The sequence below is a fragment of the Perissodus microlepis genome, chromosome 10 (genome assembly GCF_051167445.1).
Source record: "Perissodus microlepis isolate ML-2025 ecotype Zambia chromosome 10, ASM5116744v1, whole genome shotgun sequence".
In the NCBI taxonomy this organism is placed as follows: domain Eukaryota; kingdom Metazoa; phylum Chordata; class Actinopteri; order Cichliformes; family Cichlidae; genus Perissodus; species Perissodus microlepis.
Genome location: NC_140470.1, coordinates 10,267,521 through 10,294,631, shown reverse-complemented (window position 1 = coordinate 10,294,631; position 27,111 = coordinate 10,267,521). Strand labels below are relative to the sequence as shown.

Here is a 27,111-nt window from a genome sequence, read left to right as displayed (position 1 = left end):
CATACTTTTTATGAAACATAATCATCCTTGGCTGCTAAATGCCCTGTTTCCAGTTTCTTATGAAACCCAAACCTAACAGAATAAGCCCATCACTGTGGCAGACTGTCCAGAGAAACACAAAGTATCATCTTCCACACATTAAGCTTTAAAATTGCTGGCTTTTACCCTGGCACCACACCAAAGCCCGTCATGTTCTTTGGCCCAGTGGTGGTACAGATCACAATGACAAAGCACTCAATTTTCTCTCTCTTGGATTTAGATTTGTTGACCAGATAGAAGCAACATGAGATGGTGGTGTGTTATTTCTCTCAAATGAAAGTCTAATTTACTTTGTTTTGTCTTCCCCCAACAGTAGATCAACCACATGGCTCCCATCTTTTAAAGTGATGTTAGGCTAAATTCACATGTCAGAAGAAAAACTATTTGAGACTATGTGCTTTTTTTTTTTTTTTTTTTGTCTCTAAGTAACCATCCAGACTACAACAACGGCAGCCCACAGCAGGCGTACGGGCAGATACATCTGGGATTTCGGAGTGTCAAAAACGAAGATCAGCTCTCTATCTTCTAGCTTACAGCAGGTTTTTTGTGCTGATGGGCAACCAAGATAATGAGCAAACATTCTAAAGGGTTTCTGATGGAAATGATCATTAATCCTGGTCTCCTGATGCGCAGTCAGGAGGACCAGCCGTGCGTGTAGCACTGCTTCTGAACGTCTCCCCTCCCCTGTTTCTGCAGTGTTACTGTTTTCCCTTTCTGGCTCGTCGTTTCTTGTGCCAGTGCTGCCCACCGCGAGAGTAAGACAAGACTTCCATTCCACACCACACTCACACTCCTCTTTCTTGTGTGCCACCATCCCTCTGCTTGATATCCATCTTGTCCTGATCCGCGTACTGTGTGGTTTGCGTCCTCTCAATCCTTCACCATTCATTCACGCCCACTCTCATGTGCAGCCCTGTTTGGTTCCTTGCGTTTTCCAGCTCAGGCAGAAGAGCGAGGGAATTTTTTGCACTCAGTTTATTTTTCGGAAATAGAAAATACAATTAAATTCTCTTTTTTTAAATTAATACTTTCTAAGATTTTGTTGTTGGGTTTTTTTGGACTGGTGTAATTTAATTTATTATTTTACGCATCAACACGCAGTCAGGAAGGGATAAAGCTGAAAGCGCCTTGTGGTTTTTGAATAATTTACTTAGCTTTGCGGAGGGTGTCGCGGTGGTGGAACAATGGGAATTTAATGAGGGGAACTATTCCGGCTGTGTTAAGTTTGCTGAGGTAGGGTACTTGCCAAAGAAAAAAGAGAGAGAAAGAAAACAAGCACCGGGGAAAGCTACGCGTCATTTCCAAGACACCAGCAACAAGCCAACACCATTACACCAGCCTGCCGTGTGAATGGCACACGGGGTGTCTTCCTCTGTTGAACTGGTGCAGGGTAGCCACGCTGTGACCAGAATCCAACTGAGATTCTGGGCTTTCCGTGAGTATCAGTGGGGCAGCTGTGCGCACCAAATGGACCGATCTGTTTGTCCCTCATGCTCAGCGTACTGATCATTTAATAGGCTCTATTTTTTTTTTCTTTTTCCCTTTTTATTCTACATCTGTAATATCACTTGCCTAGCCGTGTCAGAATCTGTTTCTAACTTAGCGTTTTGAATTGTCTCGAATCTGCCACAGCGGTGTTTTGTGTTTTTGTGCTGCTACTGGCTCACATTTATGGCTTTTTTTTCTTTTTTTTTTTAAAGCTTCTCAAAATTCTCCGATGTGGAACACTCATTACTTTCATGATGGTTTTAAAAACTGACTTTATGGTATGCTCGTTTAAGATAAGCTGTATTTCCACAGAGCAGCATGAAAGATAAGTTCATCTCCCGAGGCTAGAACTTCCACTCTGGGTTGACTCACTGACAGCTGCATCCAGGTGAGTAATACAGTTTCTCACAATGTTTAAAATAGGAACTATAACTATAAGCTAAACCAAAAAGAAAGAAAGAAAGAAAGAAAGAAAAGAAACTAAGCAAGCCCCTGCATGAGAATTTTGCTTGCCCCCCATTATACTAGACTCTTAGACTAACAGCTGCATGTAAATCCAGTAACACTTGTCTTAGTGCTTAGACTGATGAGTGTGCTTTGAGCTCAAAACAACATCTCGAGGAACTCCGGTTTCTTTTCATTTTCTTCCATGTTTCTGTTCTGTTTTCCTTTTGTTTATGAATTCTAATGACTTTTCCTTCCCTAAATAGCAGAGATGACATTTATGAGGCGTCTCAATACAAACTGAGTGTGCCACCATTTGAAAAGCGCACACGCTTACACACAAAACAAGTGCAGGCATCAAAGTGTGAGTCATTATGTGTTTACTTGCCAACCCTGGACCTTTGCTTAGCAAACAAGAACATGTTTGAGGATTAATTTATTTTGGGTCTGCTTTTTTTTAAAGGCTTGGATAATTATGGAATTATTGAAGGTTAGTAACTCTGTTAGATGGAAAGTGGCATCATGCTGGGTTTGCCAGTAGTTGGTAAAGTCTTCACGTTGCACTCGGGCTTTTAATCGCAAACATGTTAGAAATCAGCAGATCAGAGAACTGTAGTTTTGCACTGGTAGGATACTTGCACACTTTGAATAGATGTAATGTGACGAAGGTGAGGAGATTTCAGAGTGTGTGCTTGTGTTGACTAAAAAATGAAAACATCTGTATTCTTCAGGGGAAATGAATAATATGCTTCAGTATCTCATTTACTTGTTGCTGCCTGGCGACTTTAGTGAGGAAAACATATCACTAAATACTGCACAGAACAGAAAGAGACATTTTTTTCTCTATAGTTTTCCTGCATTTCCACCAGTCGGAGAGCTTGCTTTTGCCATAGAAACATCGCCCACTCAAAATTTGTGCAGGATTGTGTGCCAGATGAAAGCAACGTATTAATTAAATCTGCTTTTGAAAGTGAAGGAATCAGTGATGATATCAATATGTGATTTCACATAACAGTAATGAGGGATATTTCATTCAGTCCGAAAAAAAGACTGCTTCATTGTCACTGATTGGAGCTGCCTGTTGCAGGAGTCGCTGTCCATGGTGCTGATCTCACTCGCTCAATCTGATCAGCAGACAGGTGTCGGGCTGTTGCTGTTGTTGTTGCACAAATACAATCTGTTAGTCACTTATTTATGAGCTAACAGCAGAAAGAAAGAAAAAAACTGACGGCTTAAATCCTGCATCTGTGCTGCACCACTTCACCCTGAAATGTAGCCTTGATGGAAACCGTGCTCTCCTGTTATGCAGGTCAGATTGGAGAATGCTGCCTTTCACTGCCGCATGTCAATGAGAGCATGTGCCAAACATGCAGCTTTGCCAGACTGCTCCTGCTGTAGGTGTGCAACCTATTTCTGAGATAAGGATGTTCTTTAAATTTTCATTAGAAAACACCAGACACATTACTAAACATCTTTCCCTCTCCTCTTTTTTCACAGATGTTAATCCTTTGAAGAGTTTAGCACTGTACTCCTTGAAATGCCTATTCAGGCCATTAAGATACTGCTGGGGTGCTGGGGGGGGGTGGGGGGTTGGCACTGGGGAATTGCTTTTAGTTGTCCCCTGATGCCGTTTCCATTGCTTATGTAAAATTTTAAACTAAATTAAACTAAGCTAAACGGCAGATTGGCTGATCTCAGTGGTAGCCCGCATCTGCGGATTTCTCAGCTGATACCCATCTAAGCGTCAATCTGGTTAATTTCATATATAACACATGGTATTAAAGCTGCTTCAGCCAGCCCACGAGTTGCTGTGCATATGCATGCTGCTTTGCAACCCCACTCCACCCTGTCATGCTCTGTCTGACTTAATCAGAGAAACTATGTTGGCAAATATAAATTACTGCATGTGGAATGGATTCTTTTAGGTAAGGTGGTGATGATTGAATTGCACTCAGGCATCCAGCTTTATATTTAATACTAGACCTGAGAGGTGTGTTGGACTCTCTAGACACTAGAGCTGTTCCTCCTTTAAATCATCCTATAATATATGTACCAGTAGGGCTACCTAAGAACAACTGCTCCTTTCTTGTTATTCTCGTTGCCAGTGGATATTATTTTTGGACTCCCATCTAACTCGACAGTACGGGGTGGACTGAGTCAGTTTTTCCCTCGATACTACAGGTGCAAAGGGTAACATTTTCACTGCGGTTTAGCACAGAATGACCACATTATATGTGTGGGAGTTGTACAGGGTAGTTCAATACCAGTGACTCAACGATTAGTAGGTGCCAATATTTCTGGCTCTCTAAACTCGGACCAACGAAACTGATGGATCCCACATCATTTGCATACAAAAGAGCACTTTTGTGGTGCCATATCGGGGTTATTTTGAGAATATAACTGAATAATGAACATCTGACATGTGGCTTTCTCATCCACCAGGCAAATTTCTTCTTTTTTTTTTCCTGTCTTTCAGAGTTTCATGCGAACCTTCACATGTCACGTGCACTGATCTCTAGCATTAGAAGACTCAAAGCATCACCACACCATCATGTTTCTACACAAGCGTATCTTGAACTGCACTCCACCTGCCACCCCATGCATGTTCATCTCTCTTCTGCTGGTTCTCCTCCCGGGAGTCACCCGTTTCTCCTACGGCAGCAGGGATGATGACATCGGCAGCAGCCCAGGCAACTGCTCCAGTGATGACAACTGCTCCGAGGGCGTGGTGCTGCCCATGTGGAATCCCCAGAACCCCGCAGTGGGTGACAAGGTGGCACGTGCCATTGTTTACTTTGCCGCTCTCATATACATGTTCCTGGGCATGTCCATCATCGCCGACCGGTTCATGTCTTCTATCGAGGTCATCACCTCTCAAGAAAAGGAGATCACCATCAAGAAGCCTAATGGTGAGACAACAACAACCACTGTGCGCATCTGGAATGAAACGGTCTCCAACCTGACCCTGATGGCCCTGGGCTCCTCGGCACCAGAGATCCTGCTGTCTGTCATCGAAGTGGTCGGCCATAACTTTGAAGCGGGAGCTCTGGGTCCCAGCACCATCGTGGGCAGTGCTGCTTTCAACATGTTCATCATCATCGCTATCTGTGTCTATGTGGTGCCGGAAAATGAAACCCGCAAGATAAAACACCTGCGGGTGTTTTTTGTCACCGCAGCCTGGAGCATATTCGCCTACATCTGGCTGTATCTCATCCTGTCAGTGTTTTCCCCCGGAGAAGTGCAAGTCTGGGAAGCAGTCCTGACCTTCCTCTTCTTCCCCCTGTGCGTTCTGCAAGCCTGGATCGCAGACCGCCGCCTGCTCTTCTACAAGTACGTCCACAAGCGCTACCGAGCCGACAAGACCCGCGGCATTATCATCGAGTCAGAGGGAGATGCCATGTTCACTAAAATGGACTTGGAGATGGATGGACAGGGTGTGAACTCTCACACTCACCCCAAAGAGGCTCTGGATGGGATGCTGGAGGGCGTGGAGGAAGGTGGTGGGATGAGTGCGGAACAAGATCAAGAAGAAGAGGCCCGCAGGGAGATGGCTCGTACTCTAAAAGACCTAAAACAGAGGCACCCAGATAAGGACATGGAGCAGCTCATCGAGATGGCCAACTATCAAGTGCTGGTCCAGCAGCAGAAGAGCCGGGCCTTTTATCGCATTCAAGCTACGCGCATGATGATCGGAGCGGGGAACATCCTGAAAAAGCATGCAGCTGACCAGGCCAGGAAGGTGGTGAGTTGTCACGAGGCCAGCGGGCAAGAGGAAGATCCTAACACTATCTACCTGCAGTTTGAAGACTCTCATTATCAGTGCTTTGAGAACTGCGGCTCACTAAAGCTGACCGTGAGTCGGCACGGAGGAGAAAGTGGCTGCACTGTTAAGGTGAGGGGGGAAAGCACAGATATTGCAAATGCTCAAGGTCAATTTTAAATCACCTTTAACTGCCTGAGGCATAAAGTATTAATATTAATATTTTTATTACAACTCCAGCCACTACATATTTGATGAAGTTTTTTTTTTCCCTGCACAGGTGGAATACCGGACGGAGGACGGGACTGCCAATGCAGGTTCAGACTACGAGTTTGCTGAGGGCACGTTGGTCTTCAAGCCTGGCGAGACAACCAAAGAGTTTACTGTTGGCGTGATTGACGATGACATTTTTGAAGAGGACGAGCACTTCTACGTACGCCTCAGCAACCCGCGCATCGTGCACAGAGCCGAGGTCTCAGTCCTGGAGCCGAGCTCCATCACTTCCAGCAACAGCATGGTGGGCCTTCCCTCCCATATTCCTCCAAAGGCGGCACTGGGCAATCCTCACATCGCCACCGTCACCATCTACGACGACGACCACGCTGGCATCTTTACGTTTGAGAGCAACTCCACAAGGGTCAGCGAGAGCGTTGGCAACATGCAGGTGAAGGTTCACAGGACATCCGGGGCACGGGGAAAAGTGGCTGTGCCCTACCACACTGTCGAGGGGACCGCCAAAGCAGGGGAGGACTACGAAGAGGTGTCCGGCAAGCTGGAGTTTCAGAACGATGAGACCATGTGAGTGCCAGTTCCTCTTGTTCATCACTTGATTAAACATCACCGCCCACACATTGGTACATTAAACTGTCCTGCTAGATTACTGTAAGTTATCTATTCTGGTAACGAATGAAAGGCCTATTTTTATGACTCACAGATACGTTTGCTCGGCGAAGTTTAGCTCTTTTCGCAGGGACGATGTGGGAGGATAAGAGGATATAATTGTGCGGCAGATAATGAAAGATCGTGGAGATTTAAAAGAACAAGAAAAAGGAGGAGAAGAGGAAGATGAAACCCAGAAACAGTTTCCTGTGAATGAATTAAATGCAGCCTGTTGGGATTTCTGTGGAAGTTCTGTTGAAGCTCATTGTAATGCACAACTCTAAAGACTTCCCTGTGGAAAACAAAGGAAGCCCACACGAGCAACAGAGTAGAAGAGGGGGGAAAAAATCAGACAGGTGACTTGCACGGCAGCTACTAAAACAGGTGCATGCACTGGAGCCCGTGTGGTTATTTTAGTTAAAGCATTCGTGGATGCTCCGGCAGAGATGAGGAGAGAAAAAGATGAGGGAGGCAGAGTGCAGAGAGCGAGGGAGTGAGAGAGCGCTGAAAGAGTGATGTTTTTCCAGCTTTTCTTTCTTTCTTTTTTTTTTTTTCACTTGAACGCTGTTTGAAAGGGCTGGCTGAATGATGAGTACACTTGTAGTGTTTGCTTTATGACGAGATGAGCAAAAGACCTGGCAGTTACACAGAACGGTTCTGGTTTTTTTTTAAATTTCTTACTTTAAAAAAAGAAAGAAAATGCCCTCAACCGTACCGAACTCATTACAAAATGATTTACTGCACGGCAAAGGACGAAACAAAGGAATCAAATGTGTCAGATGCATCCGTCTGCGCGAGGCTCGTGCGTAGGTGTATTGTGTAGGTTGGCCAAGTGGGAGGAAAGGCAGGTGAATACATGGTGTCAAAGAAAACGCAGATCTCCCTATTTGTCTTTCTTCTTTTTTTTGCCTCGCAGCGCAGGTGAAATTTGAATATACTGCTCTGTTTTTAGCAGTTTTCTCGCGCACAATCTATGCTTTTTCTCCTTTTTATGCATTAGTCTATGTGTATAATTAAGGCCATATTAGAGTGCTGAATCCGCTTTAAACCCACATCAAGCAACATGTCGCTCCAAAGGGGAACTAAAAAGAGCTTCTTGAGCATCCAAAGCAATTAAAGAGAGTGAAGAGGGGTTAAAGGGGTCCCAAAAGTTCCCCTCATAGCGCAGTCAGCTACAGAGGCTGCAGTTAATGAGTCAATAGTGTATAACAATGTGAAATGAGAGGCAGGCAGCTGGCATCTGCATTCAAATGGAGACTGAGCAGATACAGTCCTCACCTACTGAGCTAAGACTGTGCTCATCCGACTGTAGAAAGCTGACAGTGAAAGTACACTTCATAATATCTGGAGTCATGCTTCCCTTAACAGTCGATGTGCAGCAGTGGAGAGGACTGGGGGTGTGACTGTGGAGAGTGGGATCCAGTGGGGCAGGACAGTTTGTTATCAGAAAACAGATGAAAAGAAAACCCAGACCCAGCAGAAAAAAATGCCAAAGCAGTGTTCTGCTACTCCTGTCCTCCTCGGAATAGCAAGCGAGGACTTAAAGGGGAATGCGGGAGTACTTTGATCATAGGTGGGAAAGGTTTGACTCAGATCTTGAATCAAAATTGCCAGGTCGAGCAGCTGACTTATCTTTTAAGCTGAATCTAAATGAGTTTTCTAATATTGCTGCTGGAAATGCGCTCATCTCTGCGTGCCACCCGAAGGTGTTAATGTTTGACTTTAATGCCAAGCCAAAAGTTCACCACTTTTGGAGAGCTTAAGTCGAAGACTGCCAGGCCAGATTGTGCTCCTCTTTACGCAGCTTGTGAATTCTTTATGCCAGTCAGTCCCGTTAAAAGATGTAGGTGAAATGGCATCATCTTGAACCGTCGCCATCGTTGTATGCGTCTATTTGTTTCTCCGAGCCTATAAACTCACACCCTCTCTGTGTTAAATGCACGTCTGCGCTCATTACTGCTCAGCAGGCTGCCAAAGTTCATCGTTCAAAACCGAGCTGGCTTTTCATACCCGAGTGTTTCCCCCGCTTGTTCGCGACAAAGAGATGACACTCGGCGACGGTCCTCTGGGCACCTCTGTGTTTGCGTGTTTGTTACAGGGTCTCAAGCTTTGTGTGTCTTTGTGCTCGCGTACATCTGTCTTCCCCCGTCAATATTTGAGCATGCAGAGGAGCAAAAGAGGAAGCCAAGTTTTTAAGCTTTTGATGTGGAGCCAGGAGGAGCAGTTTAAAATCTAGGCATGCATATAAATAATAATTTACCATTGAAATTCTGCTCTGCAGTAAATAAATTATGATGTACAGACACAAACCTGAGCCAAAATAAACAAGCTGACATCAAGCGCCATTTTACATTCTGTGTTTATGGATTAGAGGAAGATCTGCAATAGACCCTTTGATGCTCGTATGTAGCATAATCTCATATCTGTTCTCGTTAGTGCCTTAAATATGCGCCTCTATGCACTAGTTGAGTCTGAAGTGGATAATGGGGGCAGTTACATAAGCTAAGATAAAACAGATAGAAAGGGATCACTTTTGAAAAGAAAATCAATACACTGATATTCTTTATCTCTCACGCCTGAGGTACTCGAGCTCGATGACAAACTGAACTTCCTGAAAGACACACAGATTCAGGGCTTGGTAACATTAACACAAAACATTTGCAGACCCATGTTTACATATTATAGCTGTTTAATGTAACTTGGAGGTAGTGTCAAAAATATGTGGAAAAACCAGCAATGTGGGCTACTCTTGTTTATGTTTGGGCTGTTAGCCTTTAGCTTAGCAACTGCTGCAAAGAAGACAGAAGCTATAACTAAATAACTTTTTTTATGGCATTTTTCCTTTATTGATAAGAAAGTGTAGACAGCATACAGGAAAACAGGAATTGCTTTGGGCGGACTCAGACCCCTGGCATAACCTCTGGCATGCACCTTCTTTATAAATCCTCATTGAAAAGAATGAAAACATCCAACTGCAGTTATTGCTTATCCTGTCCCTTCAAATCAACTTTTCAAGTAGCCACAGAGCTAATCACATATTAGCCTTCCTGCTTCCATGTCACAAAGGACAACACTGTTTGTCAATCAGTGCACCACCATAATTCACTGTGAAATTTCTTGACTTTCAATGGATAATAGACATTTGTGATCCCCAGAGGATGAAACATCTCAATGTGTTTTGTACTGGGGTCAAATATTGTACAGACAAACAGTCATGGTTCTCGGGGGATGGATCCTAATGTCTTTGATGGCCTAACGTTTTCTCTTGTGCTGATATGAGGTTAACATTTGTAGCTCTGAGCGTAATATCTCTGCAATTAGTGCTCTGAAATTAGGTCCACCAGTTAATGCTCACCTCTAGAGGAACAGTAATCAAGTGATAGCATCCCTCTGGTCAAAATCCTTCCCAAAGCCAACCGTGCTTTACATTTATTGCAAATTAGCAAGTGAACATACTACATTGAGATAGTGAACATGTTACACAGTACACCTGAGGAGAATCAGCGTGTTGTCCTGCTGACATTAAAATTTACCACTGAGCTTAAATTCAGAGAAGCTAACACGGCTGCAGGGTAGAAATGAATTTCAAATTCTCCTCGTCCCACTTGTCTCTCCCTGTGCTTATTAGTTCAGACCATTCTCCATTATGTTGCCACACATTTTTGCAAGTACAAGTTATCAGTGGTGGAATAATTTGTTATTATCAATGTCAAAACGGGTTTCTTTCTGTAGAAATTTTCTCTACATAATAACCCAACAACACAGTGGAGACACAGTAATGTAATGTAATGCAGCTGCTTTCTGTTTATAATGAGCTACACTGCAGCCTCTCTGGAGCTGGCTGAGATTCAATATCTTGCTCAAGGACACTTCAGCACTGTAGGCAGATGCTGACATGCCACTTTGATTCATGGCTCTTTAAATGAACGGAGGTGCTAGGTCCAGCTGTGGATTTTGACACACTGTCATGCATTCACTCGGTCTCCCTGCCGGCTTAATTTTTGTCAGGGTCTCGGGAGGGCAGAAGCTTTTTTTTTTTTTTCTTTGCAGCAGGCAGAGGGTAGAAATTAGAGACACTCTCTCTGGCTACAGAGTGAACACAGTCATACCTGTGGGCAGTTTGGAGTCTCCGGGCCTCATGCCTTACTGTATATGCCTCTGGATTGTGGGAGGAAACTGGAGCATCCTTAAGGAACTGACAAAAAATGTGGAGGAGAGGGAACCTCCAAATATAAACAGAACTACTTTAAGAGTCACAGACGATATGTATGATGCTTTCTTTCTGTAGGTGACAATTATGACCAACCTCCTTTTTCTCATTTCTCTGGTTAAGTCAAACTAATCCTGATAATTAATTTACAAACAAGGCATACTTTTTTTAGCATTCAACATACTCTCAGTAAATGTAAGACAACTGCAAAAAGAGCCAGGCAGATGGAGAACAGATTACGGTTGTTGCAGATGGAGCAGAGATCAATCTTTAGAATGCACGCAATATTGTCTGTGTGACAGATGCAATTGGAGGTTTATACCACTGCGGCTACTCAGAAACTTTCCCAGGAATTGAGCCAACCGGGCAGCAGAGATGGCTGATGGCTCCGCAGTGTAATGTGATATGGAGCAAGCGAAGGATTTACAGTGTTGATAAAATCCAATTGTGTCTGTAATAATCAGAGTTTACATTGACCTGCAGCGACAGGGCTCATAAAGCAGGACTGTGTGCTGTTTAGAAAATGTATTTTTAAACTGAACATTTTAAACCCAAGCGCACGAAGGAAATTTTAAAGGACCACAAATTTTAAAAGATAACTTAAAAGATAAAGAACAACTATGATTTTGCAGGGAGTCCTATTCGTTGTAAATAACTGGCTCAGCATGAATATTGTACAGTTGTGGTCAAAGGTTTACATACTTACCATGACAAAAATGAGGACTATGATTAAAAGCCCAGACAAACATCAGACAGAATTATGTGAGAATTAGGCCAGAAGCTTGTTAATGGTTACCAAAAAAATCTTGTTGATGTGCAACTTGCTAAGGGACATTTAACCAAATGTTAACGGGGGATATGATGCTTTTGACACTGTGTGGTTTAAAAAATATCTAATACTAATATAAATTCAAACTTGTAAATGGCCTGTATTTGTATACTAGTTCCCTCTAGGGACCCCAAAGCGCTTTACACACCCAGTCATACACAGGTGGAGGCAGCTACAGTTGTAGCCACAGCTGCCCTGGGGCAGACTGACAGAAGCGAGGCTGCCATATCGCGCCATCGGCTCTACTGGCCAACACCAGTAGGCGGTAGGTGAAGTGACTTGCCCAAGGACACAACGACCGAGACTATCCGAGCCGGGGCTCGAACCGGCAACCTTCCAATTACAAGGCAAACTCCCAACTCTCGAGCCACGATCGCCCCAATTCTTTTTTCTTTTGTTTTTTCAAACTCATTATAGATGTGTGCTGTACAATCATTTCACTATGAACAAAGAACAGTTTAAAAAAATCATCAAAAGCCCAAAAGTATAATGAAGTTCATATAAAATGATGAGTATCTGTAACTTTAAGCTGAAATCCACAAACTTACATTTTTACATCATCTAAACTGAGGTGTGAGAGCTGTGTTGTTAGTCAACTTTAGAGCTGTAGACTGGGCTCAGCTAGGCTAGCTGTTTCCCTCCATCCAGACTACATGCTAAGCTAAGTCGACTGCTTGCTATTCTACTTTAATAATTTGAGTGCAGACATTAAACTGTCATCAATTTTCTCATTTCATTTTCAGCAAGAACACAAAATTGCATATTTTTTTAAATGTGAGACTATTCCTTTAACATATTTCGCTAGTTAGCGGGTGTCTGACTTAGTTTACTTTAGCTAACTTTTTTAGCCAAATCGGCTAAATCGTGATTATTTTTACCTACAGTGAAGATGAAGGCAGAACTTCATTGATTTCATATTTTGATTAGTTTACATGCTTTCATTGGTAGTCATTTACATGCTGGAAACATTTAAAATTAAAAATGCATCACGTCATCATCTGAACTGCTTTTCCAACTATAGTAGGGGTGGTGATGAGAGACAAAACCACTCACACTCTCAGCTATAGACAGTTTAGAACCAGTCAGTCTAACAAGCGTGTCTTTGGATTGAGGGAGAAAACTGCATCACCAGGACAAAAACTCAGTAGGCACAGGGGAAAAAACGCAAATTCTACGCAAAATGTGGCAGCATACATTCTTGCTGCAGGTCAGAGTCGCTAACGACAGAACCACTGTGCGCATGAAAATTAAAAATGTGAAATATGTTCTTAAGGTTTGGGCTTTTAGGGCGTTTGAAAAAAATCTGCAACTTTCAAACTCTGGTGGTACCATTTTCTTTGAAGAATTGAAGCATAAATTCAGCTTGAATAGATTTTATTTTGTGTGTGAGATTCCCCCCCCCCCTCCCCCCCATCTCCATCACATACAGAGACACACAAATACCTGACAAATTGCTGGTTAAGAATGACAAGAGTGACATCCTGTTCATCAGAGGCTTCACATTGTAAGCAAGCTGCATAGAAAAAAAGATCTGGAAAGTGAAATCTCAGCAGAGAAAAAGAAATCAGCTCAAAGGAATATACTCATGCCTCTCTCCTCCTGCCAAGTTAAATTACTATAATAAAAATCTACCAGACATATACACTACATGCACAGAGATCAGCAGAGCATTGTTTCACTGTGAAGAAAGTTGTGTGGAGGTCAGACTGGCATGTGGGAAAATTATTTCAAATTAATTCAGATAAATTCTGTGAAATCCAAAGCTATTTCTAGTGTTGAACAGGCACTGATTGCTTGTTTTTATGGTATGGCAGGCTGCTACACGGTGACCGTGAATTGCAACATCCATGCTTTCAAATAACTTAAGGACTTGCCATTCCTGTGTTTGTAGCTTTTATATCAGAACATTCTCCTCATCTCTGCCTCCAGTGGCTTTTGAGATTGCTGTGTGATGGGCCTCAGTTACACCAACCTAATACAGACTGTGAAGCAGCACTTTGCCACCAGTTTCTCCTAGCGACAGCAAACAACCTACCACACGCACCAACCAGCCAGGGGAATACACATTTTTCTCTGGTGACCAGTGGTTTCCAGATGGTTGCAGACTAGTGTGCAGGACTGGAGTGTAGCAATAATTAAATCATCCGTTCTTCCATTCGTAACTGTCTTTTCTTTAGCAAGCACTGCTTGTCTTTAGCCACTCTGTTTTGCTTGGTTTATTTGCGCTACTAATGCTTTTGAAATACTAACAAAGGTATTACTGATTCAAGTAAAATATATTTTTTAAAAAAGAGGGATGGAACTACTTTACATGAAGGACCAACTCACCGAAACTAAGAAAGCAGGAGAACTAATCTCACCACAGCTGTTTTTTAGTCTGTTTTAAAAAGTCACTTTTGATTTTCTCGCGTTTTGCATTATCACCCACCTCTTTTTGTCTGAAATCAGTGCAAATGAGCTTCAAACTGTGGCAGCAGTTTAGAGTTAGACTGCCAGCTAATCAGCCCGATGCATTAAATGAACCCGGGCCCCTGCTGCTTCTCGACAGCCTTTAATTTCTCGTTTGAATTTTAGTGGAAAATGTAAATGTTCGTCTGTATATTCTGCTTATCTAGGTACGCTACGGTAAGACAAACAGTGTCTGCCTAAAATGTGATGTAATGTCAAAATGGCTGCTACATTAGCACAATCCACAGCAGCAGAGCCTTCACATTTTATTTCAAGGCCCCGGCACGGCGATTCAAAGCAAACATACCATGCACACAAACTCTTTTGTTCCTGTTGCGAGGTCTCCAGGCTGCGATTCACGTTGCTCCCACTGGCATGACTTAGCCTGACATTAGACAGCCAGTGACGTATCGTTGCTGTTTAAAATAAACTTCTTCTTCCTCAGCAAGCAAAAGCTCTTCATGCGTGTTGTCAAACCCTGAGTGTATATGTGTAGACAGAAATAGACAGCCACCCACATATCATTAGGGAGATGGAGGGAGAGGGAGAGAGAGAGACTGGCTGTGACAGTGTGGGCGAACGAAGAGGGCTGAAGAAAATATGTCGGTCACAGTTTGACAAAGCAGCCTCACGTTTTTGAGCTCTCGGATTTAAGAGCACAAACTATATATATATGTCTTATCATGAGTCCATGTGTAGATAGGTGACGCTTAATTTCCACAGAGACAAAGGAAATAATTCAATTCCTCATGACTTCTAACTTGAGTGTGTGGGAGGGGTGTGGGCTATTTCGCTTTAGTTGTGCTCTAATGGAATTAATGGTGCAGAAGGAGTCCGCCCTCTTGTGGGGTGTTAGGAAAATTTATATTTTAGTCTTTTTTTTCTTCGTAGTGTTCGGCAGCGCATGATATTTGTCAATTTGGGGGAAATGTTGAGCTTCCACCTTCTTATCTAACAGATCTGTTTCATGATTCACTGTGTAGGCAGTCTACCTCTTAGCTACTCTGGTTTTATTTGAATGTGTACGAAAGCATAGTCTCAGCATTGGAAGCTGCTCTTACCTGCCTGGGATCTATTTTGAGCGTGTTTAGATAACAGAGGGTTACTGCAGGTTGACTCATACGGGCAGCTACTTTTATTTCCCCTAAACAAAGCTAATCCGCTTCTCCTTGTTCCCCTGACCCCTCGACCTTTAGGAAATTGCTGAATGTGAAGATCATTGATGATGAGGAGTACGAGAAAAACAAGACATTCACAATTGTGTTGGAGGAGCCCATACTGCTGGAGGTGGGACAGAGACACGGTGAGTGGATGACATCACCGTGTGCTACATGTGCAGAGTGATATGTCACTCTATTTGGTGGCTTGAGATAAATGTGTACACTCTCTATTATATTTAATTTAAATGCTTGGATTAATGCAGATTAAACTTTACAGCACAACTAATCTCAAACTTCCTCATCAGGCCTTATTCATGAAGACTGAAGTCTAATTGATGTACTTGCTCAGGGTTAGAGTAAAAATTTCATTATATTTCATCAATGTTATTTGTGAGAGTTTTTACAGTTAATCATTCAATTCAATTCAATTTTATTTATATAGTGCAACAACAGCTGCTTCAAGGAGCTTTATATTGTAAGGTAAAGACCCTGTAATAATACAGAAAAAAAACAACAACAATCAGATGACCCCTATAAGCAAGCACTTGGCGACAGTAGGAAGGAAAAACTCCCTTTTAACAGGAAGGAGAAAAGACACACTGTGGAAGAGAGCTGTAATTACTGTGCAATAGCTGCTTTTGCAATTGCATGTTAAATTATACTAACTAAAATCAAAAAAGTACTTGTAATACAACTGTGCTCATATCAATACTCACTCAGACTCTTTCCTAAATGTGATCATATTTTAATGATTGATGATTTGCAACCTAAAAGTACTGTGGATATATTAAAAATGTGACGTGTAGTCAGAAAATGTTTGGGAAAGTCCTGTTTATGAGACCTATTTATATTAATAACATACAATTCTGCTTATTATTTATTAAACATAATGACAATAAACACATACAAGAAACAATAAGCCAGTAATGAATGCAGAAAAAATATATCCCTGAAGTAAATTACTAAGTAGAGAATTCAAAACATAAATAACAGAATACATATTCACATAATCCACTATTATAAATAAAACCACTGACATAAATAAACCTAAATCCTCTATTCCAAGTACTTTTTATGCTCTTGATTAAATTTTGAGTATCAATATGCAGGCTGCCGTGTTTTATTTATTTCAATACGTGTCTCCCCAACATCTCTCGTGTTGGGTTTACCAATTATGATTGGCTGATCTGTCACTCAGAGTCACTGTAACGGACCGTAGCACACACAGAGGACTGACTTTCATTATCATCCAAGCACCATGTGGGAAATCCTGGATGATAGTTTATTCTTGTGCTGCTCTGCCCTAGGTGACACTAATGACAACAAGACAGCAGTGGGTCCGGAGGACGTGTCAAAGATGGGCTGCCCATGTCTGGGAGAGCACACCAGGCTGGAGGTGGTCATTGAGGAGTCTTATGAATTCAAGGTAACACAAAATCAGCAGCTTTGTAACTCAGAGCCAGCTGACATGGACTTACAACATTAACCTGGAAAAATGCAGCAATTTAACTGATGTCACAGTATTTTGGGTTAATATATATTTTACTTTTGATGTGTGATAAATTATGCAACTCATGAATCTTCCAGTAGATGTGTTCACGCATCATTCAGGTTGAATAGTCAGAGTTAAAGAATTTGTATCATTTGCCATAATGCAGAATTTATAGCAGTACTCCATCTGTTTTGTATTGATAAGTTGGGTGTTTTACAAGAGACAATAAATGGTAAGTGAACCGGAACTTAAATAGCACCTTTCTACTCGGTTTGAGCACTCAGAGCACTTTTTATTACAAGTTTCATTCACCCAGTTCCACACATATTCATACAACACTTTCATCTAACGTCCACAGACACACTCACATGCCAATGGATGTGTTGAGGGCAACTCAGGGTTTAGTATCTTGCTGAAGAATACTTTGACATTTGGACTGGATGAGCAGTGGATCGATCTCAACTCAGGAAAAAGTACAAATTTTTAAAAAAGAAAGAAACTTCAGTTACCTTAACACAACATGATATTAGGCCCAAGTGGCAACCTCAGAAGCTGGACAAGGAAGCCAGCCAAAAAAGTAGTGAAAAGCAAATGCTGCTAATTCCGAAAACAAGCTCATTTCCAGAGACTCTCTTTAGAACAGAATTAAACAAATTTACAGCCTGGTCAGAAAAGGCACTGGGATCGCTACGGCTAATTTTGGTATTCATGAAAAATGTGCTGAGGATGACTATTTATTTAATTCACTTTAAGTTATATCCAGACTTTAAGTTGTGTTTTATTAGAGGCATGGTGTCTTTCTGTGACGGGTAGGTGCTGACACATAAGAAAAGTCACTGAACTCTGCCTGTGAGCTAAATTTGTGGTGCCAGTGCCATTTGGAGCTGAAAATCTGATTGATGAGAGAGTGGTGTGCTAACGTACTAGCTAACGCTAGCAACCTTGGTTAGCAAGTAGCATCCATAGATTATATGGCAGCAACAAAATGACCTGCTGATTATTTTTCCTGCTAATAAAATACTAATACATCACTCACCAAATCTGGAGTTCTTGGATGAGCTGTAATAAACAACAGGCCATATTCTTTATCACATAGTTGTACACAAACATCAGTATCGGCACAACTGTCAATCAACAAATGTTTGTGCTCCGCTGTAAGCCCTACAGGTAGAATAATGCTCTTTTTACCTTGGAGGTCGAAGCTAGGCGTGGCTAGCTGAATGCATTTCAGTAGTAGTCAAAAAAGCAGGTGCTTCCTAACACAGAGAGATTCATCCATCAATAGACTCTGTTCATGAATAGAGCCTAATCAGTGCTTTTTCAGTGCTTATCTAGTGAGTCATAAATGCACAACAGTAGTGGTATAGATTACATGTTCCATCACTTACTACTATTTAGTAAGTAAGTACTGCCTATTTTCAAGATGCCATGTTGGTGTTTTGAAACCACAAGTAGTGAGGAAGGGGCATATCTGACTGCGCCTCCACATGCTCATTAGCTAACAGCTATGAGCTGTATACAAGTGGCTAATCCCTTTTTTTCAGTCCTGGAAAAGAAGTCAATTAGCATTTTGTTTTTGTTTTTTTCATTACGGGAAATAATATTATGGTTCTAGGAACCTGTGGCTGTGCAATACACCTGTACAGCTAATAAATGTGTCATGCTATCATGCTAACAAAGCTAGCTAGCATCGGGTCTCCACTTTATGGTCACCTCTGGCAAATAAAATTAAATAAATAAAGAATGTGACCTGTCCATTCAACTTAAGGCTTTAAAACAATAATCCAAAAAAACAATGACTGACATGTAGTGATGGCATTTTATTTTTGTGATCATGAAATAAATAACCCTCTGTTTGATGTGTAGTCTCCAGTCACAATCTGAGCTAACCCTTATCAGATAACTATGACATCATCGCCATTATACTTGTGCTGGAGCTACACAGATACCACAGATTCATACTGCAATCCTCTGCACAAGTAAACTGATCCTTCAGCTTAAAATGGGTGGTGCAGCGCTCTGAGACAATTTAGGAACATTTAAGCTGTAACATGATACCGCAGTGATATTAACAGCTGCAGTTTCATGAGTTGGCTTGTGTTTCTTCACTGCTTTAAAGCAGCTTTATGCTCGCACACTCCCTTTCTCCTGGGGGCTACTGGGATTTTGTGCTCGCATCTGTTTTGGTGACTCACCATTGCTTCACACTGGGAGGACAGAAGCTGGTAATTGTATCTTGATTCATCACATCAGTGTCCCCAGTGTCATACAGCACTAAGATTGTACTGAGTATGTTATTCAGTGTGTGTTAATGCACCTTTCTTCTGCTTTCCTTGCAGAGCACAGTGGACAAGCTGATCAAGAAAACGAACCTGGCTCTTGTTGTAGGGAGCAGCAGCTGGAGAGAGCAGTTTGTTAGTGCCGTCACTGTCAGCGCAGGTAAGTCGCGGCGTCCTGAAATGTCTCATCTGTTCATCCCTCTGAAGGCAGTCCTGAAGAAGATTGAGCCTGCAGGCTGGATCCGGTCCACCAGCTGCCTGTTGTGCAGCGCTCACTTAGATATGTCTTTAAAATAAAATTCAAAATGCTCCGTTTAAGATTGCATAAAGAAAAAAACATCCCCAGTTTAAAGGAAAGGGTTGAAAGATCTTACAAAAACAAATGCTATTTTAATTCATTTTTGATCATTCTGAGCTTATTTGCTGCATCCATTTAAATCCAAATAGTTTATTAAAAATGCACGATGAGGCTCATCATAAAAACTAAAAGGGCCGGCTCTTCCTCAACAATTAATGGTTCTGAAGAATTTCTGACGATGTTTGTGGTATGGTGAATCTTTTTTGGGGGGTCTTTCCAAAGCTGTCTGTGAACCTTTTAGATCTGCACTAGTGCACAAATCATTGGGCTAAAAGCTCACTTAGACTCCTGTGATGTGTCATTTGGTTAACGTGCTCTTTTCTTTATTTTCTCTCTCTTGCTGGAGAAACTCAGATTTGCATTTGCAGTGTGCATATTTAAGATAGAAAGTACACTTCCAGCATGTCTCTGATTTGAAAAGGATTGCTCAAAGACGCTGAAAGTTTTACTGATCTAAAATATGAAGATGAATATGATGACAAATTGGCACTAAATTTCTGAAAAGTCAGGATTTTTTAGTGCTCATTCACTTCCACAGTTTGGGTCTGAGCTGTATTATGATAAATATGATGATATTATAAATTATAATGTAATCTCCTGCCCTCAGCGATGGCTGTCACTGGAATGGTAGCTCTACTAATTGTTGTGCTTTGGTCGCACTATGACACATTTGTTTTTAAATGGTGTGACACTAACTACGAGCCCCCCGCATGTGTGTAGTGCACTGAATTGTGACAACTGCAATGACTGCTGTATTGAAGCCACTGTATTCCTGTCCTCCTGTGGTGTATTTGTTGCACGTCTTTCTTATCTAAGCACAACTGGTCCAAATCCCATTTGGCTTTAACAATGATTTCTTGGCTGTAGATAACAGGAGCAGTATAGAGCAGTCACAGAATGGCTATGATAACAACGTGAATGGCCACATACCACAAAAGCAGCCATTGTCCAAACAATATCCACATTCACAGTTTCATCCAACAGCAGTGCATATTAAATCTTCTCTCAATTTTACAGTATCTGTAGAACATTTCCCAAAACTGCCAGTGTCTGAACAAACACAGTAACTGAAACTAAAATTATATCAATTTCACAGTGGCTTTACGGTGCTCTGTAAAGCCAAACAGTGGTCTACATGAAGGTTGTGTTTCGCAGGCTTTCATGCATCTTTTCTGTCTTTGCTAGGTGACGACGATGAGGAGGAGAGCGGGGAGGAACGCTTGCCGTCCTGCTTTGATTACATTATGCACTTCCTGACAGTTTTCTGGAAGGTCCTCTTTGCTTTCGTCCCACCGACTGAATACTGGAACGGCTGGGCCTGCTTCTTTGTCTCTATTTCCCTCATTGGCGTTCTGACAGCTGTGACCGGGGACCTGGCCTCACATTTCGGCTGCACAGTCGGTCTCAAAGACTCGGTCACCGCAGTGGTGTTTGTGGCCCTCGGCACTTCTGTTCCAGGTGGGCATCTGTGCTTGTCGTTCAGTCCTACCAGCGGCCTTGTCCTGTGTCTCCTCTGGGCTTTTCCCCTGTGGCAGAAGCAGCTGCTTGTGTAACCTTTTCCTCCACCTGTGCTGTCAGAGGGATTCTCTCCAAAGCTCATGCCTTGGATATTATCAAGTTGTAAACAGAGAAAAAAAACCTTGTTTCACTTGTTAGTTTCGCCCTAATTATAGTCCCATTTTGCTATTTCCTAAACACTAACGCTGAACACAAAAAATGACTATGAAAATTAGGTTTTGGTTTAATAAACAAGGGTTGCCAACTTTCACGCTTTGAGACTCCATCTTATCCTCTCATGCTTCCCTAAAAAATCCCGTGCCAAATAAGAGAAAGCCATGAAGCCCCCCTTTTTGAAAAAGTCACCAGTAATGAATGTAAACTAGGTCTTAATATAAGAGTCAAATTCTCGTGTTTTCAGTTGTTCAATGATCCCTGAACTTGACTTCAGTAATTAGCCAGCTTAAAAATAATTATTCTTAACAGTCAGAAAACAACATTGTGCTTTTTTACACTGCAGACAAGTGATCTGTCACATACAGAGTCACAGTTTATTAGCTACACATATATTATATGATACATAACGGCATTTCTCTCGAGTCTTGAACTCCTTGACAGCTGGGGGCCCATTTTTATTTTACTGTGAGTAAAAGTCAGATCTGTTTACGAGCCAAACAATGTTTCATCAATGAGAGAAAGTTTTCTATTTTGCAGTTTCACAGTAGGCTATTGGCTGTATTCCCATAACCACATATAGGATGTGGTCCTTCTAATCATTAATGCAGGGCCACAAGACAACAACAGCCTAATAACAATTTAAGTACACATAGAGTACCATGGGTGGCTATAGCTTTATGAGAACAATATTACACAAAAACAGTGTTATTTTCAGCTTTCATCTTCAGATTTTCAGCTTTAAATAACTGAGTTTCACAACAATCTGGGTTGATTCTGTTCATGGACGAAGCATTTTCAGTGGGAGAAACGTTTCGTCACTCATCCAAGTGACTTCTTCAGTCTCAGCTGACCCCAGCTTTATAAACAGTACATCGCACAATGACTGAAATTAGCCCACTGGACAAGGGGCTGTGAGGTCGCTAATCATTAATATGCAAATTGTCATGACCATTGATCAACAAACAGTTTTGGGAAGGTTACTTTTAAAATATATTCCACTACAGATTACAGGATACATGGCCCAAAATGTAGTTTGTAATGTATTCCGTTAAGTTATTTAATGTGAGTAACGTATTCTGAATACTTTGGATTACTTAATATATTGTCTTGCTTTTTACAACTACATGAATGTACTATTGCTGCGTGATTTATTACTGAAGGCTACTCGCCACCGAGCTAACATTGTTAGCTAGCATTAGCTGAGGTTAGACTTGATGGATAGCATTAACATCCTGCTAGCTGCAAATAATCATGTGCAGTTCTGAAAGCAATACCAACTAGATTTTAAAATCTTAATATAAAATGAGTAACAGTAGGGTGGACATTAGGTAAGGCTGCAGTTTTTGCAGTGATCTTGTATAGAAAACTATTTCTGTATCAGTAATATGTTTTCTTTCTGTCTGCTTTCAGAACTGCACGTGATTATTTGCAGCTAGCAGGTTGTAATGCAGCCTTCATTAATAGTAATAAATCACACAGCAATAGTACATCAAAGATACTGAAGTGGCACATAGCCCAGGTAGCTACCACAACTAAAACAAGGTAGTTGCAGTAGGCTACATTTCTTATGGTTGGAGGTGGAGTCGTTTGACGCTGAGAGCAGCTTGGTTGCTGGCAAACAGAGTTTGCATTACACGGTCAGATGTGACGTGGTGTCGGAATTTCCAAGTAAGAAATGAATTCTTGCCCGTGCACCGCTGGCTCTGTTGTGCTGCCTTTCGGTCCATTGTGTAACTGACGCCCCACCAACATTAACAGGACGCTTAGATAAGGCTGCTTATTGCGTGTGCTGTTTGGGTTTTCGGCAATGTGTGGAATTATGAACATTAGAGCAAAATTAGACCATTGATCAAAGCCCACTGATCAATGGCCATGAGTACCATTCACAGAGAGTTGGGGAATGGCTGCAATCACAGCATTTTAAGATGGTGAAAGATGTACCCTTGGCCCCCCCTCTTCAATTCAGAGATGGTCTTTCCTTTTTTCACGTAAATGGCCTCCTTGACTCCGCGCTCAAACTGGCGTTCCTCCCTGTCCAGGATATGTACATCCTCATCATTAAAAGAGTGTCCACTGGCCTCTAGGTGTAAATAGACTGCGGAGTCCTGGCCTGACGAGGTTGTGCCATCCACTTCGCCAGAGGTTGTTTGCCATGTATAAATCATGGCAATCCTCCAGGCACTTAACAGAGTACACTACACTACTCTGTCAGGGGACCCGATCCTTGAGGTGGACCAGTTTTTGGCGCAACACGTTTAAAAGCCAAGGAGACGTAGTGTTTAGAAGAAATGTGTCTCAACCCTTTGGGATTTACTTACCTGGATGATTGAGCATGCATCAAGACAATAACTGTTTACGACAATTTTGAAACACAACTAACATCACTTTAAATGTTAGTGTTGTTTTTAATACTTGAATGAAAACCCTTTTTAGTCAACGACTGGAAACATGGACATCACCAAATCCTGTGTTTCTTCCTTTGCATTACTCCAGTCATCTCCAGCTGCTGCTTGTTTTTGAGTCTCTCTTTTTGAGGGAGTTTGTATCAGTAGTGATTCAAATGACTATCTTAATACAATGTTAATTTTATTATCTATTTATATTTATATATTTATATTTATATCTGAGTATGATTTTTGTTTTCTGTGACAACCTTTTTTTCCAGGAAAGCCTAATCAGACTTTCATGTTTTTAAGTGTAACCAGAGGTTTGCACCTTGTTATTCTTGTCTTTGTATTTCCATTCCAAAAAGCATGTCTTGATTGTAGATTCATAAAATAATCCAGTTTTATACCTCCTATTGAGTGTTCTTGACGGAATCGATGAAACCAACCAAGAAATAACTTCTGCAATCATACACTTTAGTCTTCTGTAGTCTTTTGGGATGTGTGGTATTGCTAAGCTGAACAGTCCATTTATTCATTGTAACCATGATCTAGGTTGTTGATTTGGCCACTCTTACAGCTTAGGCTGTGTTCCTAAGTTTTTCCTTTGAACTTTCAGCCTAATCATGGCCTCGTTGCACTTGCACGGACACTTTGGACTTACATGCTAAAAGTTCCAGTCACAACTACTAAATCAACTCCAGATCTTTAATGGCTTAATTTGTCATGGAATAATAGGTAAATATGCCTCATCTGGCCATGAAATTACTTGTAAGTCAACTGTCCAATTATTTTTGAGCCTCTGAAATTGGGAAACTATATACAGTATAATAATGGCGGTACTTCCTAAATTAAGGCTTGAATTTCCTTAAATACATGTAGTGCTTATTGTACAGTCCCTGGTGTTTGTGGCACATGTACTCTGTCTGTGCACATTACTGATTACTTATATATATTTGCCTATTTCTCTCTCTTTTACAGACACTTTTGCAAGTAAGGTGGCTGCCATCCAGGATCAATATGCTGACGCCTCTATTGGAAATGTGACGGGCAGCAATGCGGTCAACGTGTTCTTAGGCATCGGAGTGGCGTGGACCATTGCAGCAGTTTACTGGCACACCAAAGGCAAGGTGTTCAAAGTGAACCCGGGGTCCCTGGCCTTCTCTGTCACCCTCTTCACCATCATGGCGCTGGTGTGCGTGCTGGTGCTGCTCTACCGCCGACGTCCCGCCGTGTCTGGAGGAGAGCTCGGTGGCCCACGGACAGCCAAGCTTCTCACCTTCTTCCTCTTCCTCTCTCTCTGGTTCATCTACATCCTGTTGGCCTCCTTGGAGGCGTACTGCCACGTGCCTGGCTTCTGAGACAGAGGGAAAGGCACAGACACAAGTCCTTTCCTTGTTTTTACAATTTACTGAACGTGTTTTCTCTCCGTTTTTGTCTATTTTCACAAAGGTTTATAACTATTTGTATCATTAGTTATTATTAATACGGCACAGTATCTGACTGACTCTGATTCTTTGGACTTTGGTACTTTGCTCCCACCTATGCTGTGAAGGATAGCTTTAGCCACTGAAAATGAAGCTCTCTTGACTTTATTCCTTTTTTGAAATATTATATCACATGACACATTTATCTAATCATTTCTATCACCATAAATTATATTCTGTCACTTGATGCATACAGACAGCTTTTGGCATTGGATCCTTTCTCTCTCTGTGGACAAATTATTTGAATTTGTAGATGTTAAGAAAGCACAAGATTGAAGAAAACGTCTAGAAGAATTCTCCTTTTTGGCCTTTGTTATATAGCGGAAACTTAAAGATGGTGCATGGGACGGCATTACATAGTACTTGGCATTTACATTAAGTGGAAGACAGAAGTGACCAGTAAAACATATTTGTGTGATGATATTTATTACTTAGTCTGTACAATTATTCATTGTATATCATGTAAAAGATGAACATTGTGCGTGAGAGTGTTGTGAAAGGTGTGCTTAGTTTTGCACGTTATCAGATAACAACAGTTTCTTGGTAATATATTTTAAAGTACTGTATGTAATATTTTGACATGGGTGTTGATGTGTTGATGTGTTTGTGTACATGTGAATCACAGCTGTATCATACTCTATTCACTGCCTGGTGCACTGTCATGTTTGACATAGCCAAGTTTTTTTTGAAAAATAGCCTTTTTTTAAGTCAACCTGGAGCAGAGTGCCTGCTTTTAATTGTACAAATACTTTGAGCACATTTATGATTTTTGTGTATGCGTGTGTGTAGGTGGTGAGTGTGTGCTCCTTTGCACTCCAGCACAAATTGTCAAAAAGCATGGCACTGTCTCCATTTTGACTCCACAAAATGGTACGGGGTGGTTTGTTGGTAACAGAAGAGAAACAGAATTTGAATATGGATATTAAAAGGACTGCAGTTTTCTTATCTGTCATGCTGGCACTGTGAACATTATTCAACAATATCTCTTTTAGGAAAAGCACAGCAGAGAGCAAACAGGCTCTTTTAAATGAGAGTGGAGTACACTGTATCATATCACAATCACCAAACAAGTCCGTCATTTGACATGGAAAATGTGCTAAAAGAGAAGACATGTACAGTGTGTCCTGAGAGTGTCTCCTTGTGTTGCACAGCAGTTGATACTGAACTCTGTTTTTTATTTAACCTAGAATCTGTAGAGCCATATTTATTGTAACAGTATAATAGTAGAGGTATTTATATGATCGATTTTAGTTTTATTGATATGCACGTTTAATGTATAAAAAAAGTGGAAATAAATGTTGCTCATTTATTATGCCGTTAGACGCCTTGTCATCTTAATTTAACTTTTTGAACGATGGTTTAGATTATACAAACCAGGTCGTCAATGACTCTCACAAACTACTCTTAATAAAGTTAAAAGTACAGTCAGCTAGAGACTAGCCAAAGAGTTAGCATGCTAAAGTAAAGTCATTCATGTGCTGTGGAGAGAAATTTTAATTCATGTCTGTACAGTCAGGCTCCAATTATGAGGGATGACACCTGTGTTTTATCATCGGAGAAGTGGAGTCTATCACCATATAAGCAAAAGTGCAAATAAGAAAGACAAGACAGCTAGCATCTGGAAAAAATAATCATTCCTGACTTCTAGCTTCATCTCCTGAACTAAAGTGAGGGTTTTAAAACAGGAAAACATGCACAAACATGCTTATTTATTCCCGATATTGTCAGCAGATTAGACATATAACCATCCTGTCTCTGGACAGCTGACAACGAGAACAAACTGAACAACAACTAGGGGGCGACCAGGGGGTTGGGAAGCGCATCTGTAACCGGAAGGTCGCCAGTTCGATTCCTGGGCTCTCTGTCCTGGTCGTTGTGTCCCTGGGCAAGACACTTTACCCTACCGCCTACTGGTGTTGGCCATAGGGGCCGATGGCGCAATATGGCAGCCTCGCTTCTGTCAGTCTGCCCCAGAGCAGCTGTGGCTACGACTGTAGCTTGCCTCCACCAGTGTGTGAATGTGAGAGTGAATGAATAGTGGAATTGTAAAGTGCTTCGGGTGCCTTGAAAAGCGCTATATAAATGCAATCCATTATTATTAACAACAACTGGTTATAAGCTAACATGATGCCAGCTAATGTTAGGCTCCTAAAAATCACGCTTTGAATGTGATAAACAGT

The 27,111-nt window shown here is 41.6% G+C and overlaps 1 protein-coding gene across 7 annotated transcripts; it reads left to right on the top strand.

Moving 5' to 3' along the window:
• Positions 1–505: 505 nt before the first annotated feature.
• On the top strand, positions 506–26,251 carry slc8a4a (solute carrier family 8 member 4a). Of its 7 annotated transcripts, none has more exons than XM_084941860.1 (10): positions 506–794; positions 1,840–1,915; positions 3,281–3,369; positions 4,448–5,863; positions 6,012–6,529; positions 15,294–15,400; positions 16,565–16,683; positions 19,089–19,188; positions 20,572–20,844; positions 24,426–26,251. In XM_084941860.1, exons 4-10 carry the CDS (start codon positions 4,523–4,525, stop codon positions 24,803–24,805), a joined length of 2,838 nt encoding a protein of 945 aa, XP_084797986.1. In that variant the 5' UTR covers positions 506–794; positions 1,840–1,915; positions 3,281–3,369; positions 4,448–4,522; the 3' UTR covers positions 24,806–26,251. The 7 variants fall into 7 exon arrangements, with proteins under 7 accessions (XP_084797986.1, XP_084797984.1, XP_084797985.1 ...); XM_084941859.1 differs by lacking the exon at positions 506–794 and adding an exon at positions 801–1,474 and having other exon boundaries at positions 1,845–1,915; XM_084941856.1 differs by lacking the exon at positions 506–794 and adding an exon at positions 801–1,474 and having other exon boundaries at positions 3,281–3,365.
• Positions 26,252–27,111: the final 860 nt, after the last annotated feature.

What these genes read in the sequence shown, in the direction of transcription:
- slc8a4a (XM_084941860.1), top strand. Translation starts at nt 4,523, where the DNA reads ATGTTTCTACACAAGCGTATCTTGAACTGCACTCCACCTGCCACCCCA. An exon ending in AAAGTGGCTGCACTGTTAAG is followed by an intron (nt 5,864 to 6,011) that starts GTGAGGGGGGAA and finishes TTCCCTGCACAG; the next exon opens with GTGGAATACCGGACGGAGGA. An exon ending in CCTCGGCACTTCTGTTCCAG is followed by an intron (nt 20,845 to 24,425) that starts GTGGGCATCTGT and finishes TCTCTTTTACAG; the next exon opens with ACACTTTTGCAAGTAAGGTG.